The sequence below is a fragment of the Chenopodium album genome, chromosome 24, assembly GCF_948465745.1.
Source record: "Chenopodium album chromosome 24, dcCheAlbu1.1, whole genome shotgun sequence".
Classification (NCBI taxonomy): Eukaryota; Viridiplantae; Streptophyta; class Magnoliopsida; order Caryophyllales; family Amaranthaceae; genus Chenopodium; species Chenopodium album.
This window is the reverse complement of record NC_137857.1, coordinates 32882796-32910217: the sequence shown is the minus strand read 5'-3', so window position 1 is coordinate 32910217 and position 27422 is coordinate 32882796. Positions and strand designations below refer to the sequence as shown.

The 27422-nt window shown below is 34.4% G+C and overlaps 3 protein-coding genes across 3 annotated transcripts; 2 read left to right on the top strand and 1 right to left on the bottom strand.

The window, feature by feature from the left end:
• Positions 1 to 101: 101 nt before the first annotated feature.
• Positions 102 to 3129, bottom strand: LOC145611417 (uncharacterized). The gene is made up of 3 exons (XM_081666748.1): positions 2904 to 3129; positions 587 to 811; positions 102 to 490 (listed from the first exon to the last, which is right to left on the bottom strand). Exons 1-3 carry the CDS (start codon positions 3057 to 3059, stop codon positions 275 to 277), a joined length of 597 nt encoding a protein of 198 aa, XP_081522874.1. The 5' UTR covers positions 3060 to 3129; the 3' UTR covers positions 102 to 274.
• Positions 3130 to 9013: 5884 nt separating this feature from the next.
• LOC145611326 (uncharacterized) lies at positions 9014 to 15137 on the top strand. The gene is made up of 8 exons (XM_081666648.1): positions 9014 to 9285; positions 9394 to 9487; positions 12747 to 12866; positions 12948 to 12996; positions 13465 to 13564; positions 13706 to 13767; positions 13906 to 13964; positions 14690 to 15137. The coding sequence occupies exons 1-8, from the start codon at positions 9134 to 9136 to the stop codon at positions 14792 to 14794; spliced, it is 741 nt and encodes a 246-aa protein (XP_081522774.1). The 5' UTR covers positions 9014 to 9133; the 3' UTR covers positions 14795 to 15137.
• A 9899-nt stretch (positions 15138 to 25036) lies between these two features.
• On the top strand, positions 25037 to 27087 carry LOC145611798 (uncharacterized). The gene is made up of 2 exons (XM_081667164.1): positions 25037 to 25192; positions 26253 to 27087. Exons 1-2 carry the CDS (start codon positions 25181 to 25183, stop codon positions 26736 to 26738), a joined length of 498 nt encoding a protein of 165 aa, XP_081523290.1. The 5' UTR covers positions 25037 to 25180; the 3' UTR covers positions 26739 to 27087.
• The last annotated feature ends 335 nt before the right edge of the window (positions 27088 to 27422 follow it).

Genomic DNA, 27422 nt, shown 5'->3' with positions numbered 1-27422 from the left:
ACATTTTCAAAAGAGCGTGCCAAAATTGAATTATAGAGTAGGAAATCAGTTCTTATGACTCGAGCATAATGAATACATAGAGTATATCTCAAACAATTAGACATTATCCCTGTATTAGAATTGTTTTAATAAAATGAAGGGTCCATAATATCCTATAAGGGCTATTACCAAAAATGTCATGCATGTATGCAATACAGACACTTAATGCCAAGCAAGATTACGCACCGAAATGGCTCTAGACATCTATTTGCTCTCCCATTGAAAGTTAGAATTGTTAATCAGATCCCCATTTCTTCATAATTCTCTCTTTAGCACTACTTTGGGCTGCCTCCAGTTTCATTTCTTCAAACTGTGCATCATTTCCCGTAAATGATCTTCCAGTTATCATTGATGTGACGTAAGTGAAGCCGTTTTTTGTACTTCGCAAGGCAAACAGAAGGGGATTGATGATTACAGCCAGCAGCAGGTCTCCTTTGGCAGCTACAAGGTACTGTACAATGCAGTCCACAAAAGTGGAAAAACATAAGAAAGGAAGAACACGAGGAGAGATGGTTGAACTGTACTAAAGGAAATATAAATTTTATACCAGAACAAGAAGACCCAATATAGCAAGACAAGCTTGTTGTGCTTCTTGCCAAAAGTTATCATCATTAGACCAGCCAAATCGCCCACCCCAACCAAACCACCCTCCACCACCAGCATTACCTCCTCCTCCACCAACTTCTTCTCTCTTCTTAATTTCTTGGTCCCATTTTTCGAATTTCTCCTTGTTTCCACCAAGTGCACTTTCTAAGGCTTTCCTAGCTTGCTCCTGCAAAAAGCCAAGTCAATGCTATTAGATTGCCTGCATACAAAATCACAAATATTCAAAAGATGCAGGGTATGGCACTAGAATCTTGATAGGCATAAAAATGTAAAATTTGATAGATGCCATATATACTGCAGGGAGAGATTGGATCCTCCAAGAGCATATGCCGAAAGATGCCATGAAAGGACAGTACTCTACTGTAAGATCACCCTAGAAAGTTCCATATACTACAAAAAACTAGAAGTTTTCTTTACGTAGCTTTGATACGAAAATAGAAATCATTATCAGTGGAAAAAACAAGTACACATATAGGAGGGAAACTGTCTTCTAATCAGGAAACTAAATTACAAATTATGCCTATTTTTTTAACCTATCCAATCAGACAACTCATAACCTCAGCCCATGGTGATTTTGGATAAGCTTATTAGTATACTCCTCATATGTAGAGAAAATGAGCTTAAGCAACAACAATGAGATCAACCAACTGCTACTTTGTACGTAGATAGCAGCATGTCTAATACATGTATATATATGAATAACATGAAGTAGTAGACAGCCCATAGCAGAGTGTCAAACAACCAACTACAAGTAAAATGAATATGAACAATCTGAACATATAAAGATGTAATCATGATTAATCAATTATGAGATGCATGCCTGAGAATGCTGAAACAAGTCACTTTTAGAAAGCCTCCATATTTGTACTATAATTCATTCTAAAAAGGTCTGTAACTTAGAAATTACCAAGCAACATATCAAATCTTAATTGAGGGTCAACTCTAACAACAGATATATCTTGTTGCAATTGCGATTCAACCCAATATGGGCAACACCTAATGTGAGTTAGACTGTTAGAGCCCTGGAGGAAATTTGGGGCAATGTTTCCATGTGAAATGCGACACTGCCTTAAAATTATTATGGATAGTAAGAAAATTAACTATTGTCACTAAAGCCTATTGAGGAATTTTCTCCATACTTTTCTTGTTCCACATGGGACCACATCAATGGAAGTTTTCACAGTATGCTGCACATCAACAGACTAGGCTCTAGGACTCATCAGTTTAAGAGCTTCTAAGTACTGATCCAGTGTCGTTTCACAAGAGGGGAAGAAGGGGAAAAGGATACTTTTTAAATAAATAAAAAAAAGCATTTGGTTGGAGGAATTCAGCCACCAAGTCCAGCTCTTTGGTATCCAAAGTATATATAGTAATGAATAAAGGCTACACTTCTGTGATGGTCATCACCGCCAGCTAGTTGAATAGTTATATATTAAGGTACCGATAAAGAGTTGGTGTGTAATTTCATCCAAACTCTCCCACTTCCACAACCAAATATATCTATCTTTTTGTTAATTAATTTTCACTCATACACACACCTATAGGGCTATAGTTGGTTAATAAGCCAAATTGAAATTTGATCATGAAAAATGCACTCAAGTGAACCACGGATATTCATGAGGGAGATTCCGATCAAACTACCTCCCTCAAACAAGTCATCTGTGCAACTGGATAGCGCGCTAGTACAGGCTTACAGCATCCAACACTTACACAGTTACAGTAGCTATCACAGTTTTAGTACACAGGACAAAGGCAGTTACTACCTAAAACAAAAACAAGTTTTCACCTTTTGGCCACACCATTTCAACCAGGCAATAATTATGTATTTACATCAATCTATTAAGTAGGGTTTCTATAAACATTGATTAGAGGAGCTTGCAAATTCACTATATGCTACTGCAAGCTAGGTCAATATCATAATTATCAATTAAACATCTTAGAGAAAAATCATATAAATTATGTAATAACTAACTCTTAGATATCGAAGGAAAACATATACTGTACTTCGTAATTATCTCCCAGAAAATTCAGAAAAATTCTTGACCCCAAAATCCAATTGCAAGAAAATCAGCCAAATTCTATCATTATATCAAGGTATAGCAAAATCCCATTTCAAATTAAAACCACTATATTGAGAATATCAAGGTATAACAATTATTTTCAGCATAGCATATAGATTCAACAATTTGCCCAGACAATAATATCTCAAAACAACACAAAATCAACAGCAAAAAAAAGGGGAATAAAATATAGTTTACCTGCTTTCGATTATCTGAGAAAAGGCAAGAAAATCTGCCATTACAGCGTAATTGAAGACTCAAAGCAGCAAAATTTTGATGGCGAGATGAGGAAATTAAAGAAGATAAAGCTGGGGTTTTGCTGGGAAGAAGGCTAAGGTTTAGAAGTTGGGTCATTTTGGCTTTCCTTTCATTTCTCCCACTTTGGACAATACTCACTTTGTAGGATTTCTTGTTCAAGTGGGTGGGTGAGTCCTAGGCTCTTAGCTTCATGCTTGGTGTTGATTGAGTGAGTGATCCAATTCGATTTTGAATGTAACTAGGGATGTCAGTGGGGCGGGTCAAGTAGGAGACCCGCCCCATCCCCGCCCCAGTGGGGCGGGGATGGGTCTTGGTTTGGTGGGTGGTGGGGCGGGGATGGGGATGAAAACGATACCCGCCATGGGTGATGGGGCGGGGGTGGATTTTAAGTTGTACCCGCCCCACCCGCCCCACTTCGTACCCGCCCCATCCCCACCTCATACCCACATATACTTTTATATTATTTTATAAAAATAATTACGTGAAATAAATATTAATTATAATATTTTGTACTACACTTATGTTATAAACAAAAATGTGTGTAATATTAAGAATATTTTTTTTAATATTATAATCCGTATTAATTATGTAGGATTGTGTATTTGAGACACGGAAATTTGGTGGGTCTTGGGTGGGGATTAGGCGGGTATTTGGTGGGGATTAGGCGGGGATGGATATCCAAGTGGGGGGTGGGGCGGGGATGGTTTTGGAGTTGTACCCGCCGGGGCGGGGATGGGGATGAATATTAGACCCGCCGCGGGGATGGGGATGGGGATGGGGATGAAAATGATAGGTGGGGATGGGGATGGGAAGGCCAACATCCGCCCCGCCCCGCCCCATTGACATCCCTAAATGTAACCATGTAAGGATGTCACTTGGTCGGGTTGGCTCATAGAATGGTATGTGTATTATTTGTGTTTGTCGTCTTGTTGGGTTGTGGTTAGTTTTGGGCCATACTTTCTGAAAAAACACGACAAAATATGACTCAACACGATAAAGCGTGCTGATAATTAATTATATTGTATGTATAAATAGCATTGCGATACGCCGATATGTGAACTTAGGTCGGATCTAACCCGCCCTTTTGAATATTTTGGCATGATAGTTAGTGGGCACAATGGCACATAGACCAAATTTAGTCATGTCCAAGGCACCACACACGTAACACATCAAGCAAAAATCATAATTTACTTCATGAAAGACGTGTTTAATAAGTAAATGTTGCAAATATAAATAAATTGATGTCTTTGAATCAATGTGTGAAATTTTAACGAGATTTGTATACCCTTTTTTTATTTTTGTGTTTAAAGAGCCAAAGAGCTAGGTGAGAATCGATCCCAGAATCTAATGGAACCGGGAGGAAAGCTCTAACCATTTGAGCAATCCCAGGATCTACGAGCTTTTGTATACTTTTTGTGGGTCCCAGAAATGAAAAAAAAAAAAAAACGGGAAAAAAGGCGGTAATTGAAAAATTAGGGAAAGTTGCCCAAACACTCCAAGAAGATAGGGATCAGGTTGGGAACGATGAGAGGATGGGTTTTTGACACTTTGGTACATCCCATATTACCCTTATTGTGCGTTTTTCAAGGTTTGGTTGTTTTGGATCGGGAATGGTGGTAATACTAATTGCCCATAGTTACATTCTTTCCATTACTATTGTCAAGTCACATCACATCACTGTTATGGTCATATGACATCAATTATATGACATTATTGTACTTTTATGAAATCACCATTGTCAATGTTACTATATCATGACATCATTATATTTCAAAATTTCCCCATCATCAAAATGGAAACAAAACTCATTCTTGGTACTTTATAGACATCTTTATAGGTGTCTTCTGGTCTCAAACCACCTTATATGACACCAAGAGTCATCCCATACATTCAGCTCATTTTTTGAAAATTTGTCAAAAATGGACCCGAAATCATGTATTATAGCCTTCAATTTTGGATAATTTTTCACGTTTTTGGACCCGAAAAAATATTTTGCCGAGATGCTTTCCACGTATACTAATACACGTCGGAAGTCCATTTGGGTGGGTAAAACCATCCAATGTGCGTGCCTCTAATCTGTCAATTTACCCTTTTACAACTTGCACTAATTTCATAATTAAACTCAAGGCCGCCATGGACATTTATGACACCATATAATGATCATTTACGGTTCCAAACGACATTAATATGACCCCTGGGATCCCCTAATATCTCGAGACTTTCCGACACTGGGCCCAAAACCTTCGAAATTGCCTAAAAAGCTTCCATTTTGCAAATTTATGACTTTTATTTTAGCCGGAAGCTAAAAGGCCGAGAAGCCTATAGAAGCTTCCAGGAGTCCAATTAGGTGGGTGGAACCATCAATTTTGCCTTTAAGCATCCAACTTCTCCATTTTCGTACACACCTCTTGTATTGGCTATAAGCTTTCACAGGGCCTTTATGTAGCCCACTAGTGGTCGTATATGGGTCCAAATACGTTATATGATCCCGGGAAGCATGCCATAGACTTTCGTGAATGTATGACACCAGGTTCCCACACCTTCTAAATTGCTCCGTTTCATGTATTATATCCTTCAAATTTTGCTTCTGTACATCTTTTTTTCACTCAGTGAGATTTTGCATCTAACTACTTCCATGGGTTCCCAAAGGACCTTTGGAGATATGAATAGTGTCCGTAACCATCTCACTCATCCTTAATCATCATGTCTTAAGGCAAAGACAACATACCCTCAAATGGTTGATTACATGCCTTGCCCTTGGGTGCAATGCCTTGTGCACATGCGACAAGCCCTCTTGCACCATCCAACACCCCAACACATAGGCTATGTGACTTGTCTACATCCCATACTTAGCATTTTTTGGCATATAACATGCACCGCTAACCTCGTTTCCCAAAATATAGGTGTTTTAATTTTAGGGAATAGGGTGGGGGAGGGATGAATTGAAGCAATATAGGGTTAAATCTCAGTGGATCACGCTAACCTCGTTTTCCAAAACATAGGTGTTTTTTAGGGAATAGGGTGGGGGGAGAGATGAATCTCAGCGACATAGGGTTGAATCTCGGTCGTGGCAGCAAGGCCACTCTGCCATTTACAATACCCCGTCTTGTATTTAAGTCATCTGTAAAGGAATCAACCCGATGCTCAGTAGGAATTGTACTTCAAGGCGGCTCTCGTGACGCATCCATCGTGCGAGATTAGCCTACGACACGTGCCCTTGGGGGCCGATGCCCCTAATGTAGGATGACAATTGTGCGGCGGGCGCATGCGTCGCTTCTGGCCCGGATTTAATTTGACTTAGAGGCGTTCAATCATAACCCAGCACACGATTGCTTCGCGCCATTGGCTTTTCAACCAAGCGTGATGACCAATTGTGTGAATCAACGGTAATTAATTAGTTTTCACTAAATATATATTGTTGTTACAAAGGATATCATATATACTCATCATTCTTCACATGGATATTGCTTGATATAATCTTTATGTTTTTTTAGGGCTTGTTTGGCACCATTTTTGGTTTTCAGTTTCTTGGTTTTTTGAAAACTAAAAACCAAAAACTGGAAACAAGAAAAAGGTTTTTCCACTTTTTTGTTTTATTATGATTTTAATAAGTTTAAATAATTTTTTATTTATTATGTGACATATATCATATACTTATAATAAACAAAAAACCAAAAAACAGAAAACCACAGCAATGCCAAACGAGCCCTTAGTATGTATAGTTTGATTTCTTATGAATGTAATGACCTTTGAACTTTCCATTATTTTATGTTACTAATATAGGAAATAAAGTAATTTTTAATAGATAAACACCACTAAAAATGAAAAGAAGAACAATTTGTATGCACATACAACTACTATGGCATTTAACAACTACTCCAGTTGCAAAATCCCAATTAGATTATCCATTTGACAAGTGGTTATAAGTGATAGTGTGGATTTTAATTTAGTTTATAAGTTTATAACTATGAGATAAATCAATGTCCATTGTCATGGTAAATTAGTAATAGTAGGTTACTCAAAATATTAGTTTTTCTACACAAATTTTTATTCTATCGATTACTACTTGATAGTTTGTTTTTGATGTTAGGTTGTAAATTAATAAGGGAAATTTGTCAAAAATAAGTCAATCTTTGCTTGGTTAGCTCAAAATAAGCCAACTTTTGAATTAACTCAGAATAAGTCGACTTTTATAATATATTTCTCAAAATGGGTCAAAACCTGTTATATTAAAAGTTAACCGGTTGTTAAGGTAAAGCATGACACATGTCATTATGCGGTTGGTCCTTTTTTGGAAAAAAAATATTTAAAGACATAATCTAATTAATTAATGAAATAAAAACTTTTTTAAATTAACAATTTTAAATAAAATCTTGAATCATAATTAACAATTAAATTAATAAAATTAAAAAATAAAAATCTCAAACACCTCCACTCACCCACACCAGCCCTCCCCCCCGCCAGCAGCCGGCGGCCGGCGACTGCTTCTTTCCCCCGTCGTCGGCCTAACTATCCCTTTCGCAATTCCCACTTCTCCAACCTAACTTTCCCTTTCATCCCTCATTCCCTCCCCCTTCCCTGAGAACCTAATCAGTCCCCCTCCCCCAATTCAAATCCTTAATTCAACAGCCCCCAACCCCAAGACCCTAAACCCAGCCCACGAAACCACCTGACACGACACTAGCAGAGGAAATGGGTGGTGTCGCCATGTCGGGGTAGGGGTCGGGAAGCAACCAACGGGGATGGGAAATTATTAAACTAACGGAGTAGGGTGTCAAGAGTGGGGGGAAAGGGAGGGGGATGGGTCGCCGGCGCCAAGGGATGGAGGTGGTCGCCGGCGCCGGCCTCTGGTAGGGGTTGGCAGTGGTTTGGGGGAAAGGATGGCTGGGCTTTTTTTTTTTTTATGATTTGTTTTTTTTTTTTGAAGGATATGATTTGTTTTTTTTTTTTTTTTTTTAAATGTTTATAATTTTTATTTAATATAATTATAGTTAAACACTTAATTAGATTTAATAAAGTAATTTTATACAAAAAAAAAATGACCTGTTTGGTAGGTTGTAGGTCATTTGGCCTATTAAAAGAAAAAACCCCTTAAAAGTCGACTTATTTTGAGTTAATTGAAAGGTTGACTTATTTTAAGCTAACCACGGGAAGGTTGGCTTATTCTTGACAAATTTTCCAATTAATAATGGACATCATAACTAGTGCGATCGTCAAACATGCCATTTATTGGTTTATGATAGTTTAACCTAGACCTGGCAAACAGGTCATTCGGGTCGGGTTCGGGTCGGGTCAAGTTCGGGTCAACAAATGTTCGGGTCGAGTCGGGTCGACTCGGGTTTCGGGTCAAGTTCGGGTCAGGTCAAGTTCGGGTCGGGTTAAGTTCGGGTCGGGTCAATTCAGGTCGAGTCTTTTCGGGTCGGGTCAATATTTAGGATCAATTTTCGGGCCAATTTCGAGTCGGGTCAATTTCGGTCGAGTCAACTCGGGTCGGGTCTATTCGGGTCAAGTTTGTGTTGGGTCACCAATATAAATTCACTTAAAAAAAATAGTTGGAAAATAAAGTAAAATCGTTTAAAAAAAAAAAAAATCTTGAGTACCTATTACTTAGAAAATAAAGAAGCCTTAAAACAAGTAATTAACCATTTCATCCTATTCTCTTATTATTCGGGTCAATTCGGGTCGGGTTGATTGGGGTCAATCAATTCGGGTTAAAATTGGGTCGGGCCACTTCGGATTTCGGGTCATTTCAGGTCGGGTCAAGTTCGGGTTTCGGGTCAGGTCATTCGAGTCGGGTCACTTCGGGTCATCGGGTCATGCTCGGGTCAACTCCATTTCGGGTCGGGTTCAGGTCGGGTCGGGTTAGTTCGAGTTCGGGTCATTTTCGGGTCAATGATTTTGGGTCAACTTCAGGTTACGGGTCGGGTTATTCGGGTCGGGTCAATCGGGTCGGGTCAGGATTGCCAGCTCTAGTTTAACCCAACCCGAATACCCGATAAAACACAGGCCTCTCAATTGGGTAAACGAGTCCGTATCAAAAATCTATCAGTCGATCAAGAAGTCTTCCAATTGCTGAAATCAATCTAAAAAACCCCAGAACCAAATCTCAGTCTTCTTCTTCCTGAAAAAACCACAAATTTCCCAGAAAAGAGGAGAGAGAAAGCAGAATTATGGCGGAAGATCTAGTATTGGACACAGCAATTAGAGACTGGGTTTTAATACCCTTATCAGTTGTGATGGTTCTCATTGGTGTTCTTCGTTACTTCGTCTCTAAGCTTATGCGCACCTTCCAAACCCCTGATGGCAAGATCGTCAAAGAAGGGTAATTCTCTTCCTATGTAAACCATTTTGTTACTAATTTGATTTTGGGGATGAATTTAATAGGGTTAATTTTTCTGGGTTGTAATTTGATTTGGAATTGAATTTGCAGGCAAGTGATAATTAGGGCTAGGAATTTGAGATCATCTGCTGATTTCATCCCTCTTAAATCGTTTCGTGCACGTCGTACCTATTACAGCAATGAGGTCACTCTTTCTATCTCTTAATTTTTGTAATATTAGCTTTTGAATTGGAATTTGGAGGAAACTTGTTTACCTTTCAGCTGTAAATTGGTGAATTTGTTACTCCGCCCCTTTTTTTCTCTGGGGTTTTAGGCATTTTTGATAGCTTGATTTTCACTTGTTAAACTATGGTGTTGTGAGTGTGGCTCACTTTGATGGGTAGCTTGCTATGTGCAGTAGTTTAAGCTTGGTGTTGATTAGTTGAACAAAAGATGAGATCTTGGCAATTTATTTTAAATTGGAGAGAAGTATTATGCTGCATTAGCAATAGTAGTGATTCGAGCTATTCTGATTTTGGCCTTCTAAGACTGTTTTGTTTTTTAACTTGTGAATCTTGGTTGATTTCTTATGACCTGTAAGTGAAGAGTGTTGAAGATTAATTCATCCCTTGAAGTTATTGTTCTATTAATACTCGCCATAGGAGAATTGAGGGATTAGTCACCATATAAGCGCATTAAGGATTTAGGAATCAGATGCACAGCAATGGCAATAAATTATGTATATAGAAAATGGAGAAAATGAATTCTGTTGCAACTTGAAAGGATCATAGCCATGTGGACGGGATAGTTGGACAAACTTAAGGAGCATTTAAGAACTTAAGAGGGTGGATTCAGCCATATCTGGGGATTTCATTTTCACTTGAGGTGTCCAAGTATATATTTTTGGTATCAACATCTGAAGCATATTCTTGATTTTAGGATTTTATTTAGTTTTATGTCACTGCTTAGTGGGGTGATGGAGTGAGAACTGAAGTGTGGTGACTGATCATTTAGGAAAACTTCAAATGCGGCTCCTTCGTGATATATGAGAAAATAGTTTTTAGTTCTTTGGTTTGCTAACTCATACATTTGGCAATGACAAGTTGGAAAAGGGAGAGGAAGCTGGCGCCTAGGGAGGAGAGAGAAAATGGGGTGGTCCTACCATGGGAGAGGAGATAGAGTATAGTGGGTAATAGAGAGGGATAAGTGAAGTGGGTTTGTTATGGAGGAGGGAGAGAGTAAAGAAGTGATATGAGAGTAAAACCAACATTAGTGGGTTTGTTATGGAGGAGGGAGAGAGAAAAGAAGTGATATGAGAGTAAAACAAACATTTTTTCACATAAAAGTTGCCTAAAATTGAATATGTCAACTAATTTGGAATGGAGGAAGTACAGTGTAGTGAACAAAGAGGTTGCTCTTAGAGGATTTCTCACATATGCTATGATATGTGTGACCAGGGTTTTGTCCATTTTTTGATAAGGAATGAGATTTGAGGTTCAGGAATGTGTTGAAAAATCAACATCTTTATATGCAAATTGTGGCTCCTTGTTTGTTTTTCTCATCAATGATCACATACTAAATTTGAATGGCCTAGCTATCTCCATGGGTTGTATCATTATCTTTTCAAGCATCCCCTTTGTTTCGTAATAATCGCATCACTTTCCTTTTAAATTATAGTAATTGCTACACTTCCTTATTTTGTAAGGACCCACCATTATTTTCTTAATTCTCTCTTCTATTAACCCCACGTACGCTACTTTTTGTATTTATTCTATCTCTTATTAACAATTAAATATATCCCTACCAACTATACTTTATATTATTAAATTCCTCTTTTGGCCCACAGCCTATATTCTTCCTAAAACTATGTGCCACACTTACTATTGTTATTACGAAATAGAGGGAGTATCTATACTGTGTTTGGAAACATGATTGAAGGGGAAGGAAGAGGAGGAAAATAGGAGGAAGGGGAGGCAAAGAAAGGGATGGGTAAAATGGAGCTCTACTTTCTCTCCAACACTATATTTGGATAACAACAGTGAAAGGAAAGGGACAGGAGGGAGAGATTGTCCTTCCATTTTCCTTCCAAAATCTCTCCAACAATGTAGGAATTTGGTTTATCAAAAGGGAAAGAAAAATGGATCCCTCTCATTCCTTTCCTTTTACTTGCCCTATGTCTTATCTAAATAAGGGAAATGATACCCTTATTTTTCTCTTCCCTCCCTTTTCCTTCAAATATTCCTACCCAAACATAATGCATATCTCTCTCCAATTTTGAAATATGTTGTTTATTAAGGATGAAGGACCTATTGGGCTCTCCCTCTTCATTCTCTTCCTTCTCTTAACCCCTTATTCAAACAAGGGAACTTGTTTCCCTACCTCTCCCTTTCTTTCCTTCCTTAACCAGTAAGGCAGTAACCAGAGGCAATGTATTCAGTCTTTTAAGGGACCACTCACATAGTGGTTCCTTTCCATAAATATTATGTATCTACATATTTGCTTTGATATGCTTGATAAGGGTTTGTCCATTTTTTGAAAAAACTGAGCTGCAAAGCTGATATATGTGCTGTAATCATCATTTTTATACACTACACTAGTACACATGATCTTAGGATAAGGGGTGGGAGAGGCTGTTTTTCTTGATGATGTAAGCTTTCACGAAAGATTGTTTTCTTTGTTTCTAGTTCTGTCATTATTTTCAATAGCATAGATTGCAGTGTCTCTGGCTAAGTGGCAATATATTCAGTCCTTTAAGGGACTGCTCCATAGTGGCTTCTTTTATTTAAATTGTACATATCTACTAATTTTCTTTGACTTGTGAGGTAATGGTTTGTCTTTTTTGACAAACTGAGATGTGAGGCTGAGAAATGTGCCAAAATTTCAGTTTTATACGCCAAGCACAATATGAGGATTCTGGTTAAAGGGTGTCCAAGGAGAGGGTGCGGCATAGGTTGTTTGTCTTTTATGCTGAAAACTTTGATAATATCTTATTTTCTTTGTCTATAGTTCAGTGGTTGCTTTTCAACACTATATATTGCAGTGGCTCCGACAATGAATTTAGTCTATTAAGAGACTGGGCGGACTGCTCACATATTTCCTTTCCTTAAATTTTAATTTTCTCAATATCCTTGTTCTTTGGGTTTACTAGAGGTATATATTGCAGCCATTTAGGTACGCCGTCTTCATTGATATATTGATATAGGCACCCCTTTCCATGCCCTGTTTATGCTCTTCAGAACTCTGATTACGTTTAGTTCCATTGGTTTTTGTCTATTCTAGTGCATTTTAGCAGTTTGATTTAGCAAAATTTTGAATTTGTTTTTTGCATTTTAATTTGCCCCTTTTGTTTTCCACTTTATGTACCCCCTCCTCTTTTCAAGGGAAGCCCCATACAATGGAGCTGACATGTCTATTATGCATAACTATTTGCCAAATAGGAAATTGACTGAGTTTCAAAAATGCAGGAGAATGGACTTCTACATGTACCCAAAGGCCAAGCTCCACAAGCTCAAGCTCAAATGTTCTCTGACCCAAACATGGCCATGGATATGATGAAGAAAAATTTATCTATGATCATTCCTCAAGTAAAGGAGTTTCTTTAGTTTGCTCATTGAATTGATTCTTTACTTTAATTTACTTATTAATCCTTCTATTTCTATTTGCAGACTCTCACTTTTGCTTTCGTGAACTTCTTCTTCTCTGGATTTGTGGCAGGTCTGCTCTTTTTCTTCTGTTTATTCTAAAAAAATCTCTCTTCTCTGTGTTTGATGTTTGAAGTTACCTGGTGTCTTTCTTATTGTTTCCTGTGCATGTTTTATTTCTTAGCTCTTTCATCTCATGTTGAGTTCTAACTTTCATCTGTTGTTATCTTTTCTCTCGATTTTTGACCCTAGTTCTAGAAATTGCATGAAATTCTGAAGGCTTTCCTTGACTTGGAAGTGTCTTTTATGCACTCTGAAATAGAAAATGTTTTTTTTTTTTTTTTTTTTTTTTTTTTTTTTTTTTTTTTTTGTTTTTTCGTTTTTTTTGGATTTTTTTTTTTTTGTTTTGTATATATGTATAACATATCTATGTTCCATTTCATCTGTAATTTCAACATGAGAGTTTTTTATTTTTTGTTTTTTTTATTTAATTGTATATTAATTTTTTTTTTTTATTAACACCTTTTTGCTGATTTTGCAGCCAAAATCCCATTTCCTCTGACCCAGAGGTTCAGGTCAATGCTCCAGAATGGTATAGATTTGAGCACTGTTGATGTGAGCTATGTCAGCAGTCGATCATGGTAATTTGTTCATTTGAAATATACTAGCTTTTTTTTTTTCTTGCGGAAGCTGGATTTTTAGGAGAATGTGCATGCTTTCATGTTTGATTTTAAGTTGTCCATTTCCCATTTTAATTGAATTTTAATTTTCTTTTCTTTCAGGTATTTTCTCAACTTGTTTGGACTACGTGGTTTTTTCAGCTTGATTCTAGGGGAGGAAAATGGTATATTTTTATTACTGTCACAATTTTGTTCAGCTTGATTGGATCATTAAATATTTAGAGCAACCTATTCTTATATACGAGACTTTTTCCCTTTTAATAATTTGTATCTACTAATATTTATATCTATTTTATATTTAGCTATGGATGATACGCAACGCATGATGCAAATGGGTGGATTTGGCTTTGACCCATCAAAGGTATGCCTTTTCTGATAAAGATAGCAAGGGTCCATGTATGGCAAATTCTTGAGAACAAGAAATTATTGGCTCTATGGTGGTTGGGTAGCCCCTTCTCTTAAGGTGGCCCAATAGTGTAACACAGGCTTTTTGTCCGCCTTTTGCTGAAAGACCTAACATTCATGAACTACATTAGAGGGTTGGTTATCTTATTGTGATTAGTAAGGGGATTCAATGGGAAGGGGAGGTGTGAGCTAAGTATTCTGTTTTACTTGTTTGAATAAAGATCGGGTTTGATTAGGGGAAAGTGAGATAATTTAATAGGGTAGAGTAATCCATTTTATGCCCTATTATTGGTTATCAGTTCAAATATTTCCAATTTCGTAAGTTTTGGTAGGAAAAAGCAAAAAAACATACAAGTACCATCTTCATTTGTCGTTTCATTCGTTTTATTCCAAGAAGAGAGTATTTTTTTTTTTCCCTTCTCTCCCATCTTTTTTTCTTCCCTTCAAAGTTTTGCACTAAAACTCTAGAAAGTCCAATACCTGAATACCGTATGGCTTTTGTTTCATGTGTATGATACCTGGATACCCTTGAATCCTTGAGGCTATGTCCGAGTCATCTTTAACCCAGAACATGTTATTGTTCAGTTACTAATTTGTCTACCCCACTGTATTGATTGATATGATCGTTTAAAGGTATTTTTCTGATTTATAATGATGGCTTTTGCTTTTGTGTAATCATAGAGCTTGGGTGCTGAGAAAGATGGGCTCGACATCGTTCAGCATGATTGGGTCCTTCCCAAATTTGAGCAGCGAGCTGAGGCAGTCTTGAGGAAACTTGTCAAGTAATGAAATGCTCGAAGCTTCTTTAGGTGCTCAATAGAATTCAGAGAGTTCAGACTGGCATTCAAATTCTTATCCATTGAGCCAGCATATTCATCGTTTACGTTAAAAAATACATCTGATTCAGGTGCCCCTGATTTTCTAATTTTGGAAGAGTGCAGGAAATTTGCACTTTTATTTATTTACCAGATTTTTGTAATTATATGTGATGCACGATGCTTTAAGTTTTCTAATATCGGATGTCATCTTGTACAAGTAATTCCTAGGCATTTACAGATTTACTGCAACATGCAAGTGTAACTCAGCTTGATTATGTCCGATTCATAGTTCAATTAGAAGCGAAATATTACTCTGTTTTGAGGTTATTGTTTTCTCATCTTACATTAGTACTATTGGGAGGCTTTTGAGAGTTTATACCAGAATTGCAGTACTAGATTTTCCTTCATCTATTCATAACTTGGCGTTGGCATTTTGGCGTTGACTAAATACTCAAATCTTGACATTGTGTGAGATTCTCTTGACTATAGGTTGTTATGGTAAACCCCTATCTGAATTTATTATGTTATGTTCCAATCAATAATGCATAATAATTAGTTTTGATCAAATGTAACTGGATAAGTGGATAACTAGTAATCACTCTGTATAAAAGCACTAGAAGTATAAACAAAAATTCTTTTTGATAAGTTAGAATTCAGTTTTAATCAGTAAATTTAGTTCTAATAAGCAGAAGAATTGATGATAATCAGTAGAACTAGACTTGATAGCTGGTAATGCTTTAATGGAGAACCTCTTGGGCGGGTTGGGCCTCTTAGTAATGAATTTTTTTTTTTTGAATGCTAGCATTGACACGGTAAGTACAGCTTCGGGACTCTCAAGAATGGTCCATGAAATGAGGCTAGGGGTGGTAGTTAGGATGAGAGGGGGACTGTAATGGTGGCTGTAGTGAGACGCGAGGCACAGTGGGGTGGTCTGTGGAGGTGGCACGCGGAAGCAGCAGTGTGTCGGTATGGGTTGTAGCTTGCTTATAGGCTGTGTTTCTATAAGGTCCACCTTAAAAGCGATGCACGTACATGTTATAGGTGTCAAACAAAGGGTCATTGGACGTCAGCTATACGCCCTCTCACCTTATTCTTGACGATATTGACTCTCTTTAGTCTTTTGCGTTTTCTCTTTTGAAATAGACGGAGAATACCTTAGCTCTTATGCCTTGTTTCGATTTATTGAAAACAATTAAACTGAACTGATTGGAGCTGAGCTGAATTAAACTGAAGTGAAATTAAGATGAACACAACAGGCCCTTAGTAGCTCGACAAGGTGGGATACAAGATGTTGCAATGAATATTGTTTTGTTCCTTTCTCTTAAAGTCTTACGACTTTGATGGATATTGAGCTCTATTAATATAATCTCTATTGTTTTTTGGATTTATCAATAGAACTAGATGAAGAAATCAATTAATCCCAAGTCTACACTAATGTACTTTATATAGATTATAAAATTACTTGTTACCTTTGACAAATGCTACCTTATAAAAGTCACTACTTAAACAGTACTTGTATTATATTGTACAATTTCTCATTTTGATGATGGTCATTTTTTGAAATAGCCATAATTTAGTCATATAATACAATGGCCTAAATTATTGGATATTCTGTTATCCTACAAACATACTGTAGATTATTACCCTGCATAAAGTTGTGCACAAATGGAAGAAGATCAAGAAATGTAGCATCAATCTTTTCAAATAGAATTGATCGGCATGCCTTTGCTTTCTCGTCGTTTCTTTAAGAAAGAGATTGAAGGAAACTAAAGAGAGATGGTCAATAAAAGTGGGGTTTTGCTTTTCACAATAATTGAGCTAATATATGCTTATATTTCATGATTATGGTAAATTAGGGGGTACCACATTAATATATCTATAAAAGTGATGGGGTGGTTTAACTAAATAATCCCAACCAAAATTAAATTATGACAAAAACATCATACAAAAATTTCACACGGAACAAGTATATTTGTGGTAGATTTAAGTCATTTGTTATATTTTTAGGGTGGACAACAATGCCTTGACATTAACATATTTCCAAGGACAAAAAGAGTTGCATTTTTTTTGAAGTGACAAAGACTTGTAAATTGTAATTGCCTATTTTAAAAAAGAATCTAAATTGTACTCATCCAAGAGAGAAACAAGACGATTACATGTAGCGAGAAGATTCTGATAACTTTTGAAGATTGCTTGATTAAAATTCTACTCTATATTTCTAGATAATTATACGGAGTAATTAAGTTTATTATGTAGTACTCGCATTTACTATTACGAAACATTCTAATATGAGTTTCCATGGATATAGGACACCAAAGTATTTCTATAGATGCATTAAGGTTACATGCAAAAGGATGTTATCTTTAGATAGAGAAGATGATAGGATATTATATATGGATGTACCAAATCAAATAAATCCTAAATTACTTTGAAATACGCTAAGTAGCTTGACAATCTTACAAATTAATTTATCTTTCCTTTTTCATTATTCAATCATAAATTACTAGTTATCTTTAGCTTGAAAATTTTAGGTGAATTTTTCATGAGATTGTAACATTATCATTAATTACACTCCTAATTTCCTATATATATCCCTAATTTCAATTATAATAATCATAAAATTGTGAATGAATGAGTTTATTCAAGACATAATAATTGAAATAGGTTTTGAATAAAAGTTTGAGACAAGCATGCCCATCTGTTAGCTTTTGAGGTATAAAGTAAAAGAGTGTCTTTAATTAATTTGATGATTTAGTTGGGATGTTTTCGGAGAAACTTAGAATGATACAGGATATAATTTGACTAACTAAACTCAAGTAATGCCACGTATTCCCACTTTATTTAAATGGTAATTATCAAATTCCCACTTTCTTGGACAATTATTACTATTCCTCGGACCAATGGTGGATTAATGTATATACCATGAAGTTGTAAAAGAGAAAGGTTGTACTATATATGCCACAAAACTATAAAGAAGTTTCTATACCATTTAACCTAAAATTGGATGTTATAACTAAAGAAATCTCTTGAAACTTGGGAGTAGTCTACCACCTAGAGGTTCTACATGGTTAATTATACAAATACTACGTACGTTTGAAATCTCAAATGTACCTCTTGGAACTTTTTAAAAGGTCAATTGTAGAAAATACTATTAAGGTCATCATACCTCATGGACCATGTCTACCTATGATTATGAACCCATAATTAAAATTTTTCATGCATTCATGCTTAATTATACTCTGTATGAGACTCTTTCCAATTCAATGTCGGACGGTTTTATTTTTTTTAAATAATTTGTGTTTATTATTTTTTTAGTTGCCTAATAATTACCCGTACTAAACTAAGATCATCCCTCATTACCTCAAAATTAAGATTTTGTCACAAAGAAAAGGACTAGGAGGTCAAGTTGAAATCTCCCCCCCCCTTCAAAAAAAAAAAAAAAAAAAAAAAAAAAAAAAAAAAAAAGGAGGTCAAGTTGAAAAACTTAGAATCACTAGCTATACATATTACAATATTAGTTACTCTAATAACAATTAATAAATTAATTAAGAATAATACTGGAAATAACTTATCTTGAAAACCTATATAAAAAAAAGATTATATATCATACTCATTGTGAATAATCAATAAATCAAGAGCAAATAATGAATAACGTTTATTTTCACCAAATAAAAAAAATAATGAATAACGTTTATTGAAATATTGAAGAATTATCACCACAAAAATTAATCCCTTAAAGCCCACCATTAGTTGTGAAGTTCTCTCGTACATCAATTATTCAAGTGGATGAGTGGCCCTCAACATTACTAATTATAGTATTAAAAACCCAAAAAAAAAATAACTTTTTTAAGTTCTAATTTGATAATATTAATCTAAGATTATATAGTTGGAATTTCTTTCAAAAAAAAAAAAAAAGATTATATAGTTGGAATGGTCCTTATTAGTCTTCCATATAATTTATTATTTTTAGAAAGTTTACACATCTTATATTACATGGCAACTGTATATATAAACCTAGCTGTCCTTGACTAGGGTAGGGTCCCATTAACAAACATCATGGGTTCCATATCTTATCAAATTATTAAATTTTGTGGGGGCAAATTAATAACACATTTGAATCGGAACATGAGAGTATATATATGGCACAACAATAACATAAAGTTCCATCAATGATCGACCAAACATAAACGCCATACGAAATATGGCGTCTTAGGTTAAAGGTTTGTAACGCTCACACATGCCATGTCGTTATATATGCATGTTTTTTGACCAGAACTAGCTCGATCTTATTATCTGATTACTTGACTAATTTTATTTTTACGTTGTTTAAATAATTAGTAGTTGTTTAACGTATCAAGTTTCATTACCTATTGACTTCGATTTGGATCACGATTCAATTCTATGAATAACTAAATGCTTTATAGATTTTTTTTTTTTAAATATATTTATATATATACCAAAAATTGCTGGTAACAATTTGACTTTTAACATAATCATCGCAAAAAATTTGACCATTAATGTATTTAATAATCTATTTACAAAAAGTTAATATTATTGTGAACCTACACGATAAAACATAAAATCAAATTAATCCAACAACAACTACACTTATAATATTTGTTTTATGTATTAGTAAATTAATTATACCACCAAAAATATATCATTGTACAAGAGAGAAACTATTTCAATTATTTTGGTTCAGATATAGTAAAAATGTCGAAATGGAAAGAAAACAAAGTTTGCAATATGGATGTATATTGTTTTGAGCTCTTGTCAAAATCATTTATTAAATTCCTTACGTAAATTAAAGAGAAATGTCCATGTTACGTGCACCCACAATTTTCAGATAAGTATTAGATAAAGTTATGCATATTTATAAACACTTGATACAACTTGTCAACTTCTCACAATCGGAGATCTTAACTATAAATTCTTACATACATTTGGGTTCATTTAAAAGGAATTTTTTTTTTTAAATTTTTATTTTTATAATGATTATTGCTTGCATGAAATGAGCAATAATCAAAATAAGAAATAACAAATATCAACAAAAAAAAAATAAAATCCTCAAGTGCATGTAAGAATCTCTCATAATCTACCGTGATACGGATTATATAACTTAATTATATTTTTAAATTGATATTGTACTTTTTACAAAAAGAATTTATTGAAGTTATTAGTCTTCAAGTTTTTTAAAAATTGGTTTACTGAATATTCCACGTATGCACATTAAATACTGTGCATATACCTCCACCATTATATTTGCGAGCCAAAGACAATTAGTTTATCTCCATATACATAATGCATGTCCATATCAATGTAACCCATATTATTCTTTTCTTTATTATTATTATTGCTAATAATCAATCTTTGGCTCCATTGAAAGATACATTGCAAGATTTGCAACTCACATATTGTACTAATTCTTCATATACATAATTATATACTACGTACATTATTTAATAACCACAAAACAAAACTGATTTGTACGTGTCTGAATCCTTAATTACAAGGATTCTACCTAACAAAATCTCCTAATTAACCTGTACTTAATTATATTCTAATTGAAACATATAATGACATTTAATAGTGCAACTCTCATGTGTTTTGATTGTTATATATTCGTGTTGATTAAGGTTAATCTGAAATTATGTTATAATCCTGTTTTTGATTCCTTAGTGGCTTCAATCATAATGGCTTTTTAATAGGGTTTGTAACTTTGTATGGGGTTATACCTTTTTATGTGGGTCCATCTTTCACCGCCCCTAAACTTTTGGGATATATGACTTTACAGATCAATATACCTAAGCTTAGACAGTTGGGCATGAGTGGTAAATTAGAAAGCGAAAATTAATTTAGGTGTTCTTTTAGTACAAAGTTGGGAGAGTACGTACCTTAGCTTATAGTATATTAGTGGGTGACATAAATAATTTTATGATGCATCATTTGGTTGCCATCAAAATTATTACTCCCTAGTTCACGATATATGTATGCTTTGAGATCTTCAATATGATCAAACTCCATGAACGTTAATAAACACACTATGATTTTATACTACGCCCGCACCAATATCAATGAAGTCATTGCCTAATAGTAAGAATCAAGGATTTGGGTTCGATAAGATTTAGATTTAATTCCTATTTCTTACATTTGCAATTTGTAATTTATAATCCCTAGCTTGCGGCTTATCTTAATAGAAAAAAGTAAATCAACTAACATTTAAGATAATTGCATGTGATGAATCATATATATACTCGTATTATGTTCTCTTCTAACCTTAAGTCCATAATTTTTTTTTTTTTTTGACAGGAACCTTTAGTCCATAATAGTCCCATATATCCCTGAAAACTTCAACTATTTATAGAAAGATTATATTCACTCGTCGGTATAACAATATCAGATTCGATTAGCATCCAATCACTTATTGTTACTTCACTACTATGAACAACTCAAGTACATCCAAGACTTTCCTTCAATATGTAGATATAGATGGAAAAACAACCACGAATGAGACGTACAAAATTGGTTAGAGCTCCTAATAAAATTAACCTAATTACATGTTAACAAAACCTAAAAAAAAATCATCTCCATTAAATGTGGAATTTTGGTGGCCGTTCATTTAGTTCAAAGATTAAATTGATGGTGGGTAAGGCTATAATTTAGTTAGGGAGAAAGCAAGAAAAAACTGAATAGGATCTGACGTGGCAAATCAGATCATAAGTGTGCTGATTAGGAAACAGATTGGATCATGGGTCCCACAATTAGCAACTTAGGAAAGGGCGGTTCCTAAAGTCTAAAATGATAAAATCTATTGATTGATGATAGCTCTTGAGGAATATACATTTTGAGTGTTTTGTCCAAAATGTACACTTATTTTCTTTGTTAATTTATAGTTTTCTGTTACAAGTAATAAGTGATAGAATAGGTAGAATATGACTAGATGTAGACTAATGGAGAATTTATCATGGGTTTTAACCATTAGTTTAAAATATTTAAGATTCAACAAGACAGGTTAATCATGAGTTTAAACCATTTATCCAGTGTACTTGATTCTACCACTTTCATAATTGAAAGTATGTCTAAGGTTTCGTTCTCTTCACCTTATTTTTGCTGAACTGAAACTATTTTTACCGAAACAAAATTATATTTGCTGAACCTAAATTATTGTTACTGAACTTAAATTAATTTTACTGAAATTATTTTTGCTGAACTAAAATTATTTTTACTGATTTTCTATTATAATTCTTCTTTAAGAAAACTGAATTTTACTAAACTGAAATTATTTTTACTGAAATGAATTTAATTTTACCGAACTGGACATATTTTCACTGAACTAAAATTATTTTTACTTAATATTATTTTTTGCTGAACAGGGCCTAATTGATGATTTGATGTTGCTATAGTACTAACATCTGTAGCATATATTACTCAGATATTAATGTTCGTTTGATTCATGCTTGAAGTTTCTACTTTTACCTTATACATTTCGTTGTACATATATCATATATTTTTCTTATAATTTTAAAATAATATATATACTCTAAAGTTTTATTAATAAAATTAAGCGTAATTGTCCGGGGTCCTCCATCTTAATTATGTACCATTTGTTGATTCTTTTGGTCCCACCTTGAGCACCGGCCGACAGAGTTTAAGCTGTTTAATTTGCTTCTTTCTTCATTGCAATTGGTCTTTTGGAAAGTGATCATCAAGACAGCTTGTAAATGACTTCGACCTTTAATACTCTCAGTAAACAAAATTTTAGCCGTTAATGATGTTAATCAGTATTCATCTTATGTACTTAATCTTGTCTAGGTTAAAATAACACTCATATACAAAATATTACTCGTAAGTATTTCAAAGATGTTTGAAATAATGTTGTCGCATGTTAAGGTGATATAAATAGCAAACTTTCAAAATGGTAATTGTTTGTGATTGACACTACTATTATACTTTTATCAATACCTGAGTATTGTGAATTTGTGATATGGAGTAGTATGTATGCAAACGCTACAGCTATTGTGTAGTTTCTACGTAAACTATCAACCAATCAATTAAAGCCTTAATCTTATAAGCGGAGTTGATTAATTACATTATACTAGATTGATTAAATTTGTACGTAACTATCATCTCACTCAAATGAAGAGGTTATATTATACGTGTAATGTCATACGAGCGCGCTAGTTTAATCTTTCTTAAACAAATCTATATCTATAAGCGTTTCTAAAACAAAATATGTTTCACGTGTCACCTTTCTTAAGTTCGACATGTCAGCAATATGTGCCACATGTCACTACAAACATGACATGTCACCTTCACAAGTCACAACATGTCAACATGTATTAGGTTTGCATCTAAAAAATACTTATAACAAGACTTGAACTCAAGACCAACAAGTCTTAAGTTACAAAAACCATCTTAGCCATTTATTAATTGTGTTTTTTTATCCAACAAATATATAGTTAACTTAGATAGGTTAATTGGTGTTTTATTATACTAGTTGTTTCCATTATGTAATGATTGAATTTGGCAACTAAAAAATGTTTATAGCAAGACTTAAACTCAAAACCAACAAGTGCAAACTAGCAACGAGCCACACACTAGTTTTCTTTAATTAGTTAAATCACTTCTTTATGAGAATTAATGAAGAATATTTGGTCACCTAATAATGTTAAGGATCTGTGATTTCGTACATGTACCAACATTGTTTGCTACCCCTAAAACATTGATTGTGTCATGCAAGTGTATGTGAAAGATTCTGTATAACATGTGCATGCAACAGGCACCCATATTGCAAGCAACTCTAGCTTTCCAATAATTCTAACAAATCGTACATGATTAATTAAATTTGCTCTTAAATCAAATATAAATAGTAGATGTAGAGAGTAATAGAGAATTCAAACAAATTAAAGCATCATATAGTAGTATATTTTGTTTGATTCATCAAACATGTTCATACAATTACACCACAAGCTTACGATCGATCTATTTTCTATACATGTTCATACATACATGATAACTTTAGACTAATACTCATCTATTTTGAATATTTTAATGGATTATTTAAAAAGAAGAATTATTAAGCAATTTTCATCTTATGCTAATATATGATGCATGCGTGTTAAAATATAATTAAGGCCCTGTTCTTTTGAGCTTCTGGACAGAGCAGAGTAGAGCAAAGCAGATTTTAGCAGAGTAGAGCAGAGCAAAGAAGAGCAGGGCAGAGTAGAGCAGATTGAAGCAGCTATTTTTAAGTACTATTTTAAGCAGAGCAGGGCATAGCAGAGTAGAGCAGATTGAAGCAGAGTAGAGCAGAGCAAAGCAGCTCTAAAGAAGTGGGCCTTAGTTTTAAAATAAATAGAATAATTGATTTGAGAGAAAAGAAAAAAAAAAACATCAATGATGCTTTAGTAGTTAATTGTAACTCGTCTACATCACTACACATTCCTGACAATTTATATAACGAAATGAAGATAAATAGAACATAGAGATGTGTCATTGTAACATGCATCATATATTGTACATTAAACCTTAGGTTTTGTTATTTTTATTCCCGTTGAGAAAATGTAAAAAGACTAAATAAAAACAAAGTGGAAATTATTCAAGGACATGAAAACCTAATAAGCCTACCAATTACATGCCTAATTGGTTACACTTAGGCCAACCCCACATTTTAAGAAAAGGATGTTAGATTTACCTAGATAGAAATGATATGATCTTCAATTCTCCACTAGCAGTACTAGAGGTGTCAAAACCACACCCAATCTGACTTAAAAGATATCCGATTTAGATTTTGACTTATACAGACACAGTTTTTTAATTTAATACGAAGTATGACTCAAGTTTAAAATTGCCCCAACTCAACTTGACCTTATGAAACCCAACCGGGACATCCGAATTGACACCACTATCCTCCACTCCTCCCACCTCCATGTCAAAAAAGAGAGACTATAACTTCACAGCTATTTATTTTTGTTTTTTTAATTAAAAATCATTAATTTTGTTTAGAGAAAAAGAAAATAAAAATAAATATATTCCATAAAACTTGATAGAAGGAGAAAATACAATAACAACTAGACAAGCTAAATGGCCAATTGCAAATGTCAGTGATTTGAGGTGTCAATTTGCTAAGAATCTTTCTTTTCCAGCAGTGACCCCACATCTCTTAGCTCACCTCCCTCTAATTTTAATTAATCTATGCATTAACATTGCTGTTAATACTCCTATATATACTCCTCTCTTACATTTCATCACCTCATCAATTCATTTTCATATTCTTCTAAGCTTATCAATATTCTTTGCTCTCATTTTATTTCCCTATTTTTGTTCATTCCATATCTATTTTCTTTTCCTACAAATGGCCACTGAGGTACATCTCCTACATCTTTTTTGTGCTTCACAACGAAAATTTTCGTTCTTTTGTTGTGTTAAATTTGTACAAACATTGTTTTCGTTTGCATTTAAACAACCTTGAACGTTATTATTAGGGTGTTACATACTGGTTTAAAACTGTTATGTGCCTATATTTACTCGATTTTTTTTATGCATGGTATTTCTAGCAATTCTGATCTCGTTTGATCACTAGAAATTCATTAGTGGTACACAACTCTTAATTTTAATGATTTTATCTTAGGAAATGTTCAAAGTTTTTCAAAAATTTTCTTCTTTTTGTGTACTTGGTTTTTACATTACAAACTAACACGATATGATATGTTTTAATGATGATCAATACAATATATATAAATCAGACAGATCTGATGTAAGCTAAGAAATTTCATGTTGATCGTCATCTTTCTGCTTGATCATTTGAATTATATTGTTGGATCATCTCATTCAGATTAATAAGATTTCATCAAATTAACTATGTTTGGTTTAATCATCCTCCTTAAGCACGTACAATGATACAAGTGCTAACAATAATATTATTATATTAAGATAAATATAAACAAATGAGTATAAAAATGCGATGAGGAGTTATATATATACACAAGTTTTAAAGATCTGTTTTTGTGATTGATCATTGCTTTTATATCAACCCATACATGCTTGATCATTCAATAAGATGAGTTTTTGGTCAAAGGTTTTATAAGTTCTTTGTTTGAATTCTTTTGATAATAAGTGTTAACCATTTCTATAATTCTATGATAAGTGATTTAATACATGCACTATAAAGAGGATTGTGTGTAAAGATTAATTTTATATGAACATTGAGATTTTTTTGATGAATCAATTATCGATATGCTTGACATTCTACTACCTCTGTTTCTTATTATTTGCAATAAAAAAATATTTTGTATCTCACAAATAATACCCATTTGGTGCAAATAATTATAAACGGAGGTAGTATAAGATGGATTTTGCTAGTTTTGGTATGAGGACAATTTCCAGCTTAAAGATTTAATTTCGGTGTTGTTTTCTCCTGCGCACAGGTTGCAGCAAGCACTACATTGCCTGAGGTTCAGGCACCTGCACCAGTTGAGGTGATCAAGACTGAGGCCCCAACCACAGAAACCGCGGAAGTTGTAGAAGCACCAGTAGCTGCAACTGAGGCACTACCTTCTGAGGAAGCACCAGCAGAAGTTGCTGCTGAAACCGTTGAGGAAGCTGCTGAAGTCCCAGCAGAAACCGAAGCTCCAGCAGTAGCAGCCGAGCCAGAAAAGGAAGCCGAGGCAGAGGTAAAGGCAGAGGCAGAGGCAGAAGTAGAGAAGAAGGAAGAAGAAGCTGCCCCACCAGCTGAAGAAGAGAAGGCTGCAGTTGAAGAGACCAGCGAAGTGACCCCCACCGAGGCCACTGAAGCACCAGCAGCTGAAGAAGCTAGCAACGTCGAGGAAGAGAAACCCGCTGAAGCACCAGCAGCAGCTGCAGCAGAGGAGACCACCAGCACTGAGGTTCCAGTTGAAAAGTCTGAAGAGTAAACTTGATCAAAAGGGTGTTTAAGATGGTCTTTTTTCTCTAAATATATCTTAGGGTTGCATTTGGGGTTGATCAGTTTTTTTTTTTACAAGAATTTTATTTACTTACTAGTATTACCATTGCTATTAATATTTATTATTTTAATTTATATTGAGGTAAAAGCTTTGGTTGGGTTTTTTGAAGATCATTATATATATACACATCAAAGCTATTGGGTTATGATGTGCCCTTGCTTATGAATGCTGGGTACAAAGTTTACAACCCAAAGAGCAGGAATTTGAGAGTTTGATATTGTATTGGCTTTGGTAATGAAATAATAATGATATTATTATAACTATAATTTTGAGGTTACCTGTGATACATTCTCATTCAGAAATTAATTTATGTTTTTGTTTATCACTGGGTAACTCTGTTATGAAGGTTTTGATAACTTTTTTTAAGGCAAACTAAAGTCTCGAGCAGATTTAATTTACGAATGTAATTTAAAACTAAAACATTCATCGAATACTGAAAAAAGAAAGCTTCATGATGAAGAAGATAGAAAAGAACCAAATGAAGGTCGAAATACAAATTTTAAGGCTTTGTTGAAACTTCACCTCAGTCAGGCAGCCTGAGTCCTCCTGAATTTTGCGACTATTCAGAGTTTTTTCAATGTTCTGATGATGAGAGTGAGCAGAATGTCAAAA

Coding starts and splice junctions, on each gene's coding strand:
- LOC145611417 (XM_081666748.1), bottom strand. CDS start 3,059: ATGACCCAACTTCTAAACCTTAGCCTTCTTCCCAGCAAAACCCCAGCT. Junction 812..2,903: donor TCTCAGATAATCGAAAGCAG/GTAAACTATATT, acceptor GGCTTTTTGCAG/GAGCAAGCTAGGAAAGCCTT. Junction 491..586: donor TATTGGGTCTTCTTGTTCTG/GTATAAAATTTA, acceptor TGCATTGTACAG/TACCTTGTAGCTGCCAAAGG.
- LOC145611326 (XM_081666648.1), top strand. CDS start 9,134: ATGGCGGAAGATCTAGTATTGGACACAGCAATTAGAGACTGGGTTTTA. Junction 13,768..13,905: donor GATTCTAGGGGAGGAAAATG/GTATATTTTTAT, acceptor TTTTATATTTAG/CTATGGATGATACGCAACGC. Junction 13,965..14,689: donor TTGGCTTTGACCCATCAAAG/GTATGCCTTTTC, acceptor GTGTAATCATAG/AGCTTGGGTGCTGAGAAAGA.